The sequence below is a fragment of the Tachypleus tridentatus genome, chromosome 8 (assembly GCF_004210375.1).
Source record: "Tachypleus tridentatus isolate NWPU-2018 chromosome 8, ASM421037v1, whole genome shotgun sequence".
In the NCBI taxonomy this organism is placed as follows: Eukaryota; Metazoa; Arthropoda; class Merostomata; order Xiphosura; family Limulidae; genus Tachypleus; species Tachypleus tridentatus.
This window is the reverse complement of record NC_134832.1, coordinates 42490814-42508145: the sequence shown is the minus strand read 5'-3', so window position 1 is coordinate 42508145 and position 17332 is coordinate 42490814. Positions and strand designations below refer to the sequence as shown.

At 37.2% G+C, this 17332-nt stretch overlaps 1 protein-coding gene across 2 annotated transcripts in view; it reads right to left on the bottom strand.

The window, feature by feature from the left end:
• The window catches only part of LOC143222276 (uncharacterized), a 47370-nt gene that overhangs the window by 11654 nt on the left and 18384 nt on the right, over positions 1-17332 (bottom strand). For both annotated transcript variants that reach the window (XM_076448570.1, XM_076448571.1), the window contains 2 exons: positions 14345-14494; positions 8143-8286 (listed from right to left, as the gene is read on the bottom strand). In XM_076448570.1, coding sequence (XP_076304685.1) covers positions 8143-8286; positions 14345-14494 — 294 coding nt within the window. The remainder of the gene's footprint in view (positions 1-8142; positions 8287-14344; positions 14495-17332) is intronic.

The following is a 17332-nucleotide window of genomic DNA, read 5'->3' as shown; positions in this document are numbered from 1 at the left end:
GGTTCAAAAGTGTCTTTTTCAGAAGTTATATTTTTTCTTGAATAGATACTTTCCTCCACTCAAAGATTAGCTTTTCTTGTTTTGTGCTGCCTTTTATTTACAAACTTCTTTTGAATGCATGCCACAAACCTTCCACCCTCCCCCTTTGTTGAATTTGAAAGTTTAACATGTCTCTCATGTAAATCACTATGCATCACTTCTCCACTAATAGGAAAGCACTACTATCATATGATGCATGTGACTCCCTCTATGCACCACCACCAAACTATCACTTGAAGTTTCACAGAAAACATGAGCACTGAAATACAGTGGAGAGGAAAGGTGGGAATTATGAGGAGGGAAGTACCTATCAGAAATACATTTTGTTTTAAGAAAATTATAACTTCAAATAAAATACTCTCTCTCCATTCACAAAATTAGCTTGAATACCACATTGGATTGGAGGAGGGACCACTGCAAGGGAGGTGCAGGCACATCACCTGGAAGCATCCAAAGAACACCTTTTAATTGATAGGAGCAAATCAGAACATTTGAGTTGGGGCACCACACTACACCTAAATCAGGTACCTCAACATCTTGAAAAGTGATAAGGTCAGAAAAGGCAGACATAGCAGAAAAAGAAAAGAGCATTTCTGCATAAGAGAGGATGGTGCAACAAAGAGACAAATGAAGCAGAATCACTCAATCCCATGATGAAAAATTGGTAAGATATGTTGTGCCCCAAGGTGTAGAGTTGCTAGGAAGTGACAGGCCTATGCAAAGTCCCTTACATCCCCAAAGTATAATTTCCTCCAAAGATCAATGAAGATGAGAGGCAAGAAAGACAGGAAAGTGAAGAGAGGCCAAGGAGAAGGGAAGATGATGAGAGGAAGTGTGCAAGATCACTCCATGAAGAAGGCAATGAGGAATGAGCCACCTGGATCAAACATCAAACCTAAGCAGTTAGGCTAAATAGAGAAATATCATGGGAAGAGGAAGTTTGCAAAATGAAAAACAGGGAGAAGTAAGCACCACAAAAGTAAGCCAAACAAACACAATAACAATGGATTGCACAGATAGGAAAGAGGAATCCATCTGGATCAGGAGAAGGGCAAAAATGATAAACTGAGCATAGGTAGATAGTGGAAAGGAGGCTTAAACATCATGAGTTGCAGAAGTTGTAGAAACAAAAGCACAATCTGGAGAAATGGTAAGAGAGAAGGAAAAGTACAAGGACCTGGTAACATTGAGGGCAAAATTATCTAACCTATGACAACCACATGCTGGAAGGAGAGAGAAATACATCAAAGAGAAGTGAAATAGAGAACACACTAACAGAGATACAAATAGAAATAAGATAAGGGCAAGGACCACAAGAATATTCCATACCAGGAGGAATGGATGCCTCATCACCAACTGAGCCAGAAGAAATGGATCAACATGGAAAAGACAGGGGAAATGGGAAAAATGTAAGGTATAGGATAATGCCAACAGATACCCAAAATTGAGAAAACAGAAGAATCCCTCTGAAAGTGCTCCATTAGATATTTAGAGATACAGGCAACTGTTGGGTGAGAAGCCCAGAAACTCTGCATCAATGCCCAGGAGTGACAAATGCCTCATTTACATAGATAGATGGCCAAAGGAGGGTAAATAAAACAGGTTAAATGTAAAGCTACTTTGAAAGAGAAACTGAAAAATCTAGCCAAGGACCTTAAAACAGCAAAATGAGAAGATAAAGGATGGACAGTGCAGGAGGAGCACCTGTGATTGGGTTGATTGAGGGAAGGGACCACCTCCAGTTTGAGAAAGAGAAGGAAATAAGGTTCAGCAGGGCAAGAAGAAGCAACCAGAATGACTGTACATGGAATAGCATGGATAAAAGAGATCACCTGAAGAAGTAAATGGATGGGAGGTTAATATTAATATAAAAGAACAGATGAAACCAATCATGGCTCTAACACTGACAGACAAGGCTGAAGAATTAGGAACCATGGACCAAAACCTAGATAACAGGGATTGAGGGCAATAGAGAAAGCACAAATAAGGATCATACCCAAATGCAGATAATCAAATAATCAGTAAGAGTCAATAATATATTAACCAACAAAAAAAAGGGAGAGGGGGCCTAAACAGAGCAGGTTTTTGTTTGGTTGGTTGATTTCGTGTTTTATGTCACAAAACAGCTAGGATATCTCCTCCAAACATCCGATAAAAAGTTAAAATTAACTTAGTGAAATTCATAAAAGAAAATTAAGGTAAAACAAAACAAAGTTTAAAAAAAACATAAGTAGCATAAAATCAATGTTTACATCTAGTCTACAATGTTAAGAGAAAAATTACAGAAATTCAATTGGCCTTTCCAGTCCTGGTTTCAAGTTATTTAATGTCACAGCCAGTTTCTAATTTCAAATCGAACAAGAAGAAGTGTGATTTTTTAAAAGGGAGCCACATTAAAAGGTGTAATGTATAAATTAAAAAAAAACTTAAATGGCATTAAAAAGATTAATGGCCTTTAAAATACTAAAAACATAACCAAGATAAACAGTGTCACCATCACAATAACACTGTCTAATGTTATGGACAAACCTTGGAACAGAACATGTTTAAAATGGTGTCGTCGTTGTGAATCGTAATGATTTCAAGAAAGTAAAATGTGCCTTATTGTGATCTGAGCGTTACACAAACTACACACTGGTGCATCAGCTCCAGATAAAAGAAAACAATGAGTTAAAAAACTGTGACCAATGCACAGTCGAGTTAGAACAACTTCCTCTTTCCAACTCTTATGGAAGCAAGACAGCCAAAATCCAGTACAGGATTTTATTTGGAAAAACCCTGTTTTTGCATTGCTCACTCCAAGTTTACTGCCAGCTAGCATGGAGCCGAGCCTTGAATACAGGATCATAGTCCATGTATGGAACAGGCACAGCAGTGATAGTGTCAGAGCAGATAGACTTAGCTGCAGTGTTGACGAGCTCGTTCCAGTGAATACCAATGTGGCCCAGTATCCAGAAAAACTGGAGAGAAGTTGATGTTAAAGAGAAATGGGCCAGTTGGTTTTGAATATCAACGAGAACAGGGTGTGAACCAACCTGAAGTGATTCCAATGCCAACAGAGAGCAAAGTGAATCAGTACAAATCATGCAGTTTGAGTAGTGCTTAGCTTCTATGTGATCTAGGGTAAAAGAAATGGCATACAGTTCAGCAGTGAACACAGAAGCTGTAGAGGGGACTCTGTGTGCAACCACCAAACCATGGCAGAGCCCACACAGTCACCTGATTTCAAACCATCTGTAAAAATAGGAGTGGAAGGATGGTTCAAAAGATGTTCAGCAAATGGCAGAGTGTATGTCCAATCAGAAGTGTCTACTTTTCTCAGATGACTTAAAGATAGGTCACAACTGGGGACTGTAAAAAGCCATGGTGGGATGGACTGACCAGTGGATATAGCAATGTTATACAAGGACAGACCCAATTCATCCAACTGCACCTGGATACAAAGGTCAAAAGGAGCAATGGCAGATCATCTGTTCTGAAAAAGTACAGACCACCGATGAAGGAAAACACAACCCCAGGTGGGATGCTTTGGTAAGGAACAAAGTTTCAAAGCATATAATAAAGACAGTTGCAAACAGCAGAGATGCAAAGAAGGTTCATGAGACTATGTATAAGCTCTGATATGAAGTTCAGGATTGGGGTGAATACAACAAAAGTGCATGCAAACAGTTTTAGAGAGAGAGAAAGTAAAGCCGCTTGCTGTGCTCCACTCAGTAAACAACTGAGGGCAGTCTGTAGCAGCCGCTCAATCCACCTCATGTTTGACGACTGACGTGAGATGTGAAAGTCGTCAACATAGAGCCCGTTTGCAACATGGAGAGTGAGTTGTTCAGTGATGGCATTAATTTTTATACTGAAAAGTGTGACACTCAAAACACAGCCATGAGGGACTCCAAGTTCCTGTAGAAACAAATAGGTAAGTTCATTGAACCTACATGAACTTTAATAAAAATGGGCAAATGGCCATGTAACCCATATGTATGGAGGTCTTGCAAAATGTCATACCTCCATGTTGTATCATAAGCCTTCTCAATGTCAAATAATATTGATACAAGATGTTGCCTTTTCAGAAAAGCTTCTCTGATTGACATTTCAAGTCGAATCAGGTGGTCCATGGTGGAGCTCTGTTGTCGGAACCCACACTGGATGGGTGAGAGAAGGTTGTTTGATTCGAAGCAACAAACAAGATGAGCAATAACCATCCTCTCTAAGTTCTTACAGAGACAGCTCGTCAAAGCAATTGGACAGTAGTTTGAAGGAATCTTGGGATCCTTCCCAGGCTAAGAGAAAGGTAGGACAATAGACTGGCACCAGGCATCAGGAAAAACATTCTCCTGCCAGATCTGGTTAAATAATCAAAAGGATAGAAAGAGAAGCAAGAGATACATGGTGCAGTATCTCATAGTGTATATCATCAGGTCCAACAGATGTACAGCCAGACTGATGAAGGGTCAGTTTGAGTTCCACCAGTGTAAAGTGACGATTATAGTCCTAGAGACAATCAGCTTGAAAGGAAAGACATGGTTGCTCTGCCCAAGTCTTGATGGCTAAGAATGTGGAAGAGGGAGCAGAAGTGCTAGATACCCAGCAAAAGCTTTCACCTAGAGTATCGGCGATGCACTGGATATCAGCCACTTCCTGGCCATCAGAGAGCAAGATTGAGAGGAGAACAGAGTTGTATTGCCCACTAACATTTCGAATCTTGTCCCATATGACTTTGGAACTGGTGGTAGAAGATATGCTGGTTGTAAACTTAATCCAAGATTCCTTCTGGCTTTGACGTCTTACCCATCAAGCATATGCACGAGCCCACTGGAAAGTGATGCAGTTCAAAAGTGTGGGATATCTACTGAAAGTATCCCAGGCTCATTTTTGAGCCTTCCATGCCATGTGACAGGCAGGATTCTACCATGGACGAGGATATAGTGGAAAACGTGTTGAGGTTTTAGGAATACATTGAGCAACTGCTTGTATAATACAGTCAGTTACTGCTGCCATACAGTCATCTACCGATGGTTTATACACAATGGCTGGATCAAGTTCTGCGAGAGCAGTGAAAGAAAGCCAGTTTGCCCGATCCAGCTTCCACCGGGGCACATGGGTCGGGTGGCATCAACCATGACCAGTTTCTCTCAAGATTATAGGAAAATGATCACTGCTTCCATGAAAAATGGGAAAATAATGAAGGGGAACAAATTGAGAGATCAATAGCAGTAAAGGACTGACTAGGTGCATGTAAATAAGGAGAAGAACCAGTATTGAAAAGAGAAAGGTTGTAATCAGAGAGCATACACTCTACAGAGCAACCCCTCCTATCAATATCAGCAGAGGGGATGATATCCATTAAAGTCCCCCAGTATGAAAAAAGGGAAATGGCAACTGTTCAATGAGAGCATCAAAATCTGATTGATCATATGTCTCTCCAGGTTACAGATAGAGATAAGAAACAGTGATGGTATGTCCCAAGAAAACACGAATGGCTATGGCCTCCAAGGGTGTGTTGAGTGGCAAATACATTGTGGGCACATGCTGATCAACCAACAGTGCCACCCATGCACTCATCCATCACACAGTCTGTCATTTCTGTACAAAGAAAACTGCTGAAAGGTGACTATATCGACAGGTTTCAAAATTGTTTTCTGTAAGGAAAGACATACAGAATGGTAGGAAGCAATAAGTGTTTTGATGTCATCCAGATTACAATGCAAACCTTGACAGATCCATTGTATCAAGGTGGCCATTTTTATTGATGTGCTAGCAAATTGGGTGGAGAACCCTTCTGTTTAAGACTGCATCTTTTCTTCTTTACCATCTTTATTCTAGGGTGGTCTATTGACCTCCATGGATCCTGCTGTGGGTCAATTGGGCAGGTCTTTGCTGTTGGAAGGAGATTCCAGAGACTGAGGATGTGAACGAATGATTGTTTTGCATCTTGGGGTAAGAGAAGAAGATGTATCCAAGGAAATCCCTATACCTGGAACCAATAGAAGTGGGTCTTGGGATTTGTTGGAATGTATGTAAGGAAGGGACAGAGATGGGTGTTGAAGTTGATTCATTAACTTTTTTAACCATGGAGATCAAAAGACTTTTGTTTTGAGAACGATTCTTTTGGAGGTACAGAGAGATCTGTCTGCACTCCCACTGTAGTAATGGAATGAAGTGCAGCAGCATATGTCTGAGTTAAAGAGGTGGGCAGCAACTTTTGAGCCTCAGAATAAGTAATGTTATGAATCGTTTTCAAACAATACACTTCTTTTTCTTCCACCCATTTAGGGCAAGAACAAAAGTAGGACGGGTGAGAGCCATTGCAATTGATGCAATGAGGGTCTGTTTCACACTCATTGGCATCATGGTCCTTGCCACTACAATGAGCACACGTCAAGGAACCACGACATGACCTCTTTGAGTGACCGAACTGGAAACATCGGAGAGGGTTTGGAATGTATGGCCATACTCTGCAATTAAGATAACCTGCCTTGATGGTGGCAGACAGACGTGGTGACGTAAATGTCAAAATAAGGACATTGGTCGGTACCATAATTCCATCTTTGCGAGTGTAGATACATTTTACTGCAGAAACTCTTTGGGTGGAGAAACCAGCGAGAATCTCCAACTCAGGGATGTTCTTCAAATCCCTCTCAACAATAACTCCTCATGATGAATTCAAAGTGGCATGAGGTGTAACCTCTATAGGTATATTCCCAATTGCCTTTGAATGCAACAGGAGTTCACTGCATTGAGATGTGGATGTTTCCACCAATATGTCACCAGATCAAAGCTTTTTTACTGACTTTGGAGAGCCAGTAAGTTCCTATAGTCCCTTCTGAATGAAAAAGGGAGGCATTTGCCATAAAGGTTTGTCTGAAAGTGAGTGCAATATAAGAAAATGAGGTACAACAGGTGGTACGGATGGTGAAGATTGCTGCTCAGAATCTTCAAGATGTGGTCATTTACCTATAGACTGTTTTTCACTATTTTATTAAAATTTTTAATTGGAGTATCCATAATAAAGAAAGGGAAATTTCGGTGCCCACTGACCCCACCCACCACGGAGCCCTACAGGGGGACACACTACAATGTCAAACAAGGACACTGTAGCAACACCAAGGTTTCACGAGCACTATACCCAAACCCCTGCATCAGATATAATGCCCACAACACCTGTTGAGAACATCCAACACTGGTACTTGGTTGACCATAGCCCGGTAAACCAGTCGACTGACCCAAGAGGGGCCACCCCAAGGCCATTCATCTACAGGAAATTAAAGCCAAAGTGGTGTTTTAGGGTTGGGCCCCTCAACCACCAGGATCCTCTCCTCCTCTTTACGGGTCCCCATGCATGGCAAACATGTGGGTGGATGTTTAGATCCCAGAGAAGGTGAACTGAAAGAACAGAACTTTCCCTGGGAGGTCCCCTCACCACATACAGGAATCCACACTGAGGGGAGCAGGTTTTTACTCATTTATTTGTATGACAATGCTATGTCTGAATAACTTTAATTATAATACTTTTTTAAATGTGTGTTTACCTAAATAGTGATATAACACAAATCTGATGCAAAATAATTTTCATATTAGTGGAACTGTGAAGTGTTGAATTTGAACAAATTACACCTTTAAATCTTTGATGTCATTTTAAGTATTGTACTGTTTAGCACACAACAGCAGATTCTTACACAATATGACTTTATTATCATTTGTCCCTTCTAATTTGGCTGACATGGTTTTAATGTTGATTCAGAATATACTTGGAAACACAAATTATACAAATTAACAATCTGCACCACTGATATACAAATGTTCAATTTTAACTGTATTAATTTCCCCACTATTTTTCCATTAGTCAAAATGGCAAATGGAAAGTGTTTTGCTTTTGCCAATATTAAAAATTAATTGCAAGTGTTAAGTGTTTTAACTGAACCTGTAAGAGGTTCCTTTACAACTTTTTAAAAGCATAAAAATTATACAAACAACTGGGGAGATTTCCATAACATGATATCATAGTAATATGATATAATACAGATAGTTTGATGCCAGCCATTTATAGACCAGTGTAAGTCACACAATCATTTTACAAATACAAAATCAAATAAGTGTTCTCACCTTCTCCCACAGGATGTCAACAAAAAGATAAAAGTGTGCACTAGTGGCAGCATAACAGACCAATAACATCTTCACAGCATTGAACACCTCCTCTAATTCCCTATCTTTCTCAACTTGTATGTCACACCACAGAACCATCAGCTCCTAGAAAGGTATAAAATAATTAGTTTTGTATAAGCCTCACTTTAAAAATGTTTTAACATACTAAACCTCTTTAAAAAGTCTTAAACACACAAATATAACAAACATTGGCAACACAGCATTAATTAATACTTGTTTTTTCAAGCAAATTTTATTTAATCTGGTTTGATTATGTAACCTCTTGTACTTGAAAAATTACAACTGTAGGATTGTCACTGTAAGCAACAATCACACATAGCAAAAGTTTTACAATTAAATAAAAAGAAAGGGAAAAATTGTCTATCTACACCTATTTTATAAGAAATATTTAATATTCATTTTTGATAATGCATTGACTAATTTAGAAACTTGGGAAGTTATAATTTTCCTGTACTGAAGATATTTCTGATAGGGACTTATCACTTTTCACAAGATTAGCTATTTTCAATTAGTGCTACCCTCTATATGCAAATTTTTTCCTTACACATGCCACTAGCTTTCCACTCTCTCTTATTAAAATTGCAAGATTCTAATGTATCTCTCATGCAAATCATGGTGCATCACCTCTTCACCAATAGGCACATGACATATGTGATACATGCAACTTCCTCTATACTCCTCTACTGAACTGTCATTTCAAAGTTTGGCAGATGTCAGCACTAGAGTAATAAGGAGAGGAAAAGTGAGAGGCAAGAGAAGTGCCCATCTGAAATACATTTTCAGTGAAGAAAATTTATAACCAGAAAATAGGAAGATATCATATCACCTAAACCTGCAGAACACCACCACCCTACTCTGTAACTGAAGAGTTATTGTATGGAACTCATTTAACAGTGTGCCTCCATGGTCAACCAACTCAGCAGCTTGGAACTGGAAAGTTGGAAGGACTCCCATACTCCACTCGAAGAAATTAGGATGGCAATGTCATTGCATGAGACAGTGCAATGAGTAACCATGAAACCTTATTTTGAAAAGCAAACCACACAAAGTTATTTGCTCCAGACATGATAGGAATAGGCAACAATTCCCTTCTCCTTTATCCATGCAGTCCATGGATGGTACAGTCCAGGATGAGCATGTGCATGAAGTAAATTGAAACAAAAATCATGAATCTACAAGTGATCTTTTGAAACACCTCATTTCAAAGGTGAGAAGGAGATCAATGAAAGAGAGAGCACAAGTCAGCATGGTTGTAGAGTTATAAAATACTTGGTCCAGCACCATTTGCCACAAAGCAAGATCCATGGGATAAAGAGCTAGAGAAAGCTCTTGAAAAGAAAGGAAGTATGAATAAAAATTTACCAGTTAGAGTTGCACCAATGTCTGAAAAATGGCAACAGGCAGTAGACAAAACCCTTTCAAAAGGAACCTGCAATATGTTGGAAATAGTGGAAAATAAATGTAATGAGTGTGGTCCAAATGATGGATTGCAGAATTTCTTCCACTGATTGATAAAGACAAAAAGCAAGGGAAAAGGACCCAAAGGGAAGATGACTGCCAGGGTGTCAATAAAGAATTGAGAATTTGTACCCTTGAAGCAGTCCAGGTAATATAACAACAAGGAGTCCTGACCAGGCAAAGAAACCTATCCAAATGCAGTCAAGGCTAAAGATGGAAAAATGGAAGGAAAGGAAACAGGAGGAGAGGAGGAACCATCCTCCTGATCTGCCAAGATCTTCAGGAGAAAGGAGCAATAAAGGAGAAGATAAGTAGGATGATAAAAAATATGTGAAACATCAATACAAAACAAATCTGATCATTAATGTCCATAAACAAAGAAAATGTTTTAGGGGAAACATGAAACATGAGGAAAGTGGTTCAAACAAAGATAAAGTAAGGGAGCAGTGAACCACATCAGTATCCCAATCTAGAAGGCTACGTTGCCTGGGTGGGCAACATATCCAGAAGGAACGTACGAGAATGGTAAGGACAAAGGAAGTAAAAACTCTACAGTAAAAAGAAAAGCAAAAGGTATGGCATAGGGCCACCCAATATCCTGAAAGCAAGGATAATAAAGATTCTCAGTCAATGAGCCAGGTGAGAAATTCTGCCACAGTAGGCCAATCAGTGGGAATCACCCTAGTAGATCAATGATGAAATACCTTCCACTTCCATTGGTGTGCCTCCATGAAAGAGAGGCAGATGGAACCAGTTTAACAAACTTAATCTTCTCACCAATGACCAAACAAAAACTAGGAATGAAAACATAGGACATGAAGGGTAGGAAGTAGGACATATGACTGAGGTTGACAAAGAAAGTAGTGAGAATGTGGAAGATGGGCAAGAGGGAAGAGGATCAGCTGCCATAATTGTGGAAATCAGGGTTGATCTGGCCAATAAGAAGCAATCAGGAGAAACTGACAAGGAATGGAGTGAATGAGAGAAATTAATGGAGGAAGTAATCAAATACGTGGTACACATAAAGATACTTGTATGACCAATCCTGACTAAGGCACTGACTGCAAGAGCCTGAGAATGAAAGACTGGCAACTGAAAAAGAGAGAGAGAACCTTCATGATTGAGACTTATAGCAAAGGTATCCAAATGGGAAGAACTCAACCAATTACAAAGATACCTAAAAATGAGAAGGATCTATGGGATATATCTGGTGGAAGGAGGGGGGGGAAAAATCCACAATCAGATGAATAGCACCTGGCAAATAATATGCAATGAAATAAACACGATATGTATGGGCCCGGTATAAGATATACAACATCCAAAAAAAAGAGAGATATCTGGACCAATGCCCTCTTAGTGGTTGATATGTGTCACTGTCTGAATGAACATTACCAGACAATGTCGAACAAGAAGAAGGAAATGATGAACTGCCTAACATGTGGCTAGAAGTTAGAGAATATTGATGGATGCATCCGTGAAAAAAAATGTAGATCAGACACAGGAAAGAAGTGGCACACCTACTGACGTGCAGACTTTTGTTCAGTCACTAAAGCAGATTGTCTCACAGAAAAAAAATAGAAAGGGACATAGCAGTGGAAAGAGGGTACTGAGAAAGGTTCTATCAGCCATGAAGCACCCACTGAAAGGATCTCCCATTGGCATGGCCAAAAGTGATAGAATCTCATGAGCAGTAAGTGGCTCAACCAAGTGGACATGGCAATCCTACATATCCATTGAATGAAATTTTATAGATGTATGGTCCTGACTGATACCCCAAGAACAAAATCTTGGACTACTTGGTAAAATCTGTAAAGTGATGAGGCAAGACTGAAGAAGAAATAGATAAAACACTCTGAGAAGGACAAACTGAAAATAAGGATGAGACTGAAGTGATATTGGTATATCTAGGTAAGTGTTAGAAGCATCCATTTTGGTTATCCACAACCCCAGAGATAACACCCTCTTAGGGTGAGAAAAGACTTCATGGCAAGCCAGAGTAATGAAACAAAGCAATTGAGGCGAGATAAATAAATTACTGGCCACAAATCCCTGGTTTTCTTGGGAACAACAAAAAGGCAGGAATGTATCTCAGAACAGTTGGTATGGTATTAACACTTTTATTGATAAGCAGAGAACAACGTTTTGACTTTTCTAGGTCATCTTCAGGTTACAAAAGAGAGAGAAGATGACCTAGGAAGGTTCAAATGTTGTTCTCTGCTTACCAATAAAAGTGTTAATACCTATACCAGTCATTCTGAGATACATTTTTATTTCAAGTGTTTCTCATCATCAAGAAAAGGCAGGAATAAAAACCTAAAGAAAGATGGGGAATAGGTTTGATGGCCAATTGCAAGAATAATTTCTGAACCAATCACAGAATCTAAGAAAAGAGAAGGACATGGGGTAAGGAGAGATAGAAAATGGTTAAAGAAGTTGGAGAGCAAATCCATCTGACAGAAGATGAGGCACTCATTGATTGCCAATGAAGGAATGCTAGTGATGAAATAAATCGATGAGGTGAGATCTCACCAGACCCAAACCCACTGATCAGTCAATCAGTACTGATGGTGTCGGAGGTTGTGCCCTTGACAAAAGCAATGAGAAGTATCCCAAATAAAAGGAATGGATACGAAGCTGGAAAGGGGAAGAAGAGAAAATGATAACTGGAAGCATTCAAAGCTCTGACTGAGACACATGGGCTACAATATTTATAAGGGTAGTTTGTTATTGGATTGATGTCACTTGAGGCTTTAGTTTTCAGGACCATATCAAAAATGTAACAGATCAGAAGTGGGGCCACATGTAAATCCCAGAGATACGTTGATGGTGAAAGGTTCACAATCAATAAATGATTATGATTTATAAGCTCCCAGACAAAAGAAAACATGCATGTAATGCCAGAGGTGAAGATGAGATTAGGGCTCAAATGAGAGAGAGAGAGAGAAAATGTCAAAAGTATTTCTAGAAAAATCTCCTCAGGATTTCTGTGGAGAGTCACAGACAGGTGTGTGGAAGAAAGATAATGTGATAGATTAGTAAGGGGTAGAACACAAGTGTGAATAATGGGTATGGGTAAGACTGACATATGATTTGGGAACCGTTCCAAATAGGCAAAAAAGAACCTAACAACTGCTGGTCTACAGATAGCTAGTCATCATGATAGTAGGAAAGTGTGAACTGATCTGAAGTCCTCAGGTGAGGTGGCCTGTAAAGTGATCAACATGAACCCAAATATCAGGTGAAGGAGGAAAAACCAAAAGGGTTGCAAAGACTGTCCTTACAATAAGGATGAGGTGCATAAAAAATAAGGGAAAGGGATAAAACATCACATATCTGATACACAAAAGCTATAAAGACCAAATTAGGCCTGGCAGACTCACTGGATTGGGAGTGAGAAGGAAAGACAAAATCTCAAGGTAGTAAAGGATGATCGAAGTCCTTGTTAGCCTACACAGAGTCAGCCTATTCTGAAGCATCTTGAACAATGTCCAGGGACAAAGGCTGTCCAATGTAATGGTCAATCTCTTGGCATACAAAAGCAGATAAATCCACCATATGGTTACCCACACCTGAGACCTGAGTTTTAAAAAGGCTGGTCATTGTTGTAACCTCCAAAGTGGTAACATTAACATTGGAATTCACTGCAACAAAAGGTTCACCAAATAAGGTAACTAGAATTAACTGATAAATAATAATAGAAGAAGCAGACTTTATAAACTAATTAAAAACATCCACTTGGTTAGGAAACAAAGTCAAACATGAAACATTAAAAAAACAAAACAGCACAACCAAACCAAAGCATGTCAAAATATATGTTATAATTCGGTAGAGGAGCATATAGGGAGTCAAATGCATCATATGAGCATGTTATACTTCTATTGGTAAGAACTGATGCCTGATAATTTGCATTAGACACATCAGAATCTTGCAATTCCAATATGGGGAAGTGAAGGGCTTGTAGCACGTGCAGAGAAAAAAGTTCACATATAGAGAGCAGTAACAAATGAAAATAGCTAATCTTGTGAGCACCATATCAGAATACATGCTTCATTTGTTCATTTTATGGTGCATACTATGTTAATGAGCATGTTCACCTGAATTTTATGGAATTTTCTCAATTTGCTGTTCACAAGTAAAATGTCAGAAACACAGATAAAAATAGTTATAGAAACATACTGTACAGATTGTGAAATAAAAATATTTTACTATTTGTTCATACCTTCCAAAAATATTTTTCCAAACAAATGAACAAAGTTAAATATGAATGTTATTCTTTTTTTTTTTCTGTAAAGTACTGTGATGAATAATCAAATCATAATCTCTAGTTTTGGTGTTAAAAATACTACATGTTGCACATTTCTCACTACTTTTAAATACTTTCTAAAAAGTAAAAGAACTATTAAACCTTTACAATGATATATATTATTCTGCACTAATGTAAGTCAATTTGTTTATTGTTATGTGCAAAACTTTATGTGCTATGCCAACCACAGGTATCAAAAAACCTATTTTTAGTATTATATGCTGTCTTGAAAGAAAAATTCACCACTTATTCCTATTTCTTGAAGTTTAGGTCATAATCAGAATAAAGTTTTTGTTAGAAAAATTATTTTAGCATTACTTTTAATTGTTATAAGTTGAAATAAAAAACTTTAAAGAATAAATGGTAAAACTATATACTCACCTTTGTGCAACAGTAGGTTGAAGATTGAAGGAGATCACCCACCAAAAAAGCATTAGTTAAAACTTCTGCTAAGTCAAGTGCATCAGGTTCACTGCTCTGTTGTACCCTTCTTATTAATCTTACACCATCGTGGCAAGTGTACTTCATGGTCTGAAATAATGTATATAAATTGTGTTGATAAAAATTACACCAAAAACACTACACATAATCATTTAACATTATCAAAGGTAAATCTTCTGACAACCTCACATCAAGAATGTATAGTCTGATTTATTTAAAGCATCAGAAAATTTGAAGAATATCTTTTTGACTGTATAAATACACTCTGTTTAATTCTTCAGCAAAGTGTTATATCAAGATGATATACATGACACCATTTTCAAAAACATGACTGATGCCTGCTTTAAAAATGGGACAGAATAATCTCTATACTATCTAATCAATATTAAAGGAGAGTAATTAACCCTTACTTTATAATGACAGATAATGAGAACTAAAACTTTCAAGAAACCAGACTGATATCCTTTTGTAAGTTCAAAAGTACTGCAGTAATATTTATAAAGTTTCAACAATATTCTAATTTTTTTGTTCCCCACACCATTACTATTGTAGTTGAAAAATGGGTTCTAATATTATATTAAAAGGAATCATCAGCACCAAATATAAGCAATGTAAATAATAATTCACAGAACAAAATAAACCAACCTTTAGATTATTACTAAAGAGTACCGTATAACAGTAAATTATTAAGTTATACTGGTTTTTCCTCATTACTTTGTCTTGCTCACCACTTTCATAGATATTATTAATATGAACTTTTAAAATCTTGTGTATGGTATGGAGGCTCATATATACTATTTCTTATATACTTTTACTTATTATAGTATACTCTTCAAGTTCAAAAGAATTTTTCAAACTCCAATGTGCACAGTTCCAGGTCTGTGTCTGGTTTTAACAATGATGGGTTGTTCAAATAAATTGGCAGATATCCTATCCTCTAGCATGTTGTTTGAGATCATACAGTATTATATAATGTTACATTACAAATATTTGTATACAAAGTGTTTACTGTGATTCTTCAAAATTGAAGCATTTAAAGTCTGTATAGTATGCACACACACACACACATTATTAATTTACTATTCTATCAACCATTTAACAAAAGTGTAATCCAAGGGAAATCAAAAATAGTTTTAGTTTTTTATTCATTAATAGTATTCAGAAAAGGCAATTTAGTTGCCCCACAATGATTCCTCTTTCAATTTTATCTAAACTTTGGTTCATGTTATTTCAAAAATTGACATGCCTAACTGAGAAAGTTGATTAAAGACTTCAAAAGCATCAGAAGAACTGAATCCTTTGGATAAACAAATTAGTGAGTAACAAAATTCTGAGTCACTTCCATAATCTGTCTTCAAAATATACCCAAAATGTCACTCACAAACACTTTTTCCCGCACATCTGTTTAAGTCCATAATCAACCTCCTCTCACCATTAAACACAGCCTAAATCATCTATCCAAGTGAAATATTTTATTTTCACCTTCCACTGACAAGTTTTCAAAATATACAACATCATATTCTCGCACTGAGCACTCAGCTTATTTAGACAATGCTAATTAAGATAAATGGTTTCCACATATTTTCTGGAAAAAAATATCTACTTCATACAGTTTCATACTGCTTAACAACTATTAGCCAACAAATAACACAGACATGCAATGACTTTACTGTCTTGAAATTTTTTACAACCTCTTTAGTATATTATTCCTGTTCAATGAATTAGAAAATGATATCCATTTGTTTCCATCAGGAACAGATTTTTCACAAAATGACATGTAATTTTATGTAAGTGAATCATTCTCATTGAAATTAGGTCACATTTCGTTATGGCTAAAATTTAGACAACACCAACCAACAAAATTTTTCTAAACATAAGAGTCTTATTGATTATTCTATGAGAAACACACTGCTAGTGTATAAATGATTAACAGGCCTTTTGATGTGTCATTTCTGGATATTATTTGTTTCTGTGTGCACTTTGACATTATTTTTTATCTATTTCAGTATAATTTAATCATTGCTATTACAACAAGAGGTTATGTAAATAATTCAAACATATGTTATATTTGTGGTAAATTTGTTGTAAACACAGGATTCATCAAACAAGAAAGAAGTGTATTTTGGTATATAACTTAGGAGCCAAGACAAATCATGGGCTCTGCACAAAATTTTTACTATGTGTGTTAAACAACTATGACAATGAATTATAGGTGATAAAATATCCTTGCTTTCTGGAATTCCAATAATCAAATATGAGCCTATAAACCACAGATCTGACTACTTTTACGTATGTAATATGCAAGGCTACAACATTCAACATGAAAAGATAATTTCTTATCCAAACCTTCAACCTGCTATAAAACCTGTTGCTCATGGACCTGATGAGTCTGTACCTACTCTACTGTAGCATCTTGATGGAGTTTTGTCTGATTCTGATGTCAAAAGGTATGATGATAGGGATTATTTCAAACTTGCAATGTTTGGAAGGATTTCATTAAGACATCAGGAAATGACAAGGAGGTATCAGGGAAGGTATAACATCAGCATGATGGCTGATTACTGCTGCTCATTGAAACAAGATGCTCCAGATGCAACACATTTGAAAGACCACAACATGTAGTTTTGAGATTAAAAGATGTAAATTTCACACTCACACATACAAAAAGTTCAAGATGAATGAGGATGCATATTCATTTGATATCAATGTTCTTTCTTTTTCTTCAATTTGTTAGTATTTTTGTTAACAAACATAATAAAAAAATGTTCACTGAGGTAAATGAAATAATAATGTAATCTAACTTTTCTTCTTCCCAATTTGTAGAATATCTTTATGTGATAGTAAAAAATGAATATTTAGAAATCTGCATAGCTGAATTATGGAAAATCCATTATTAAAACCAAAACTTTTGTGGGATTTAAATTCACA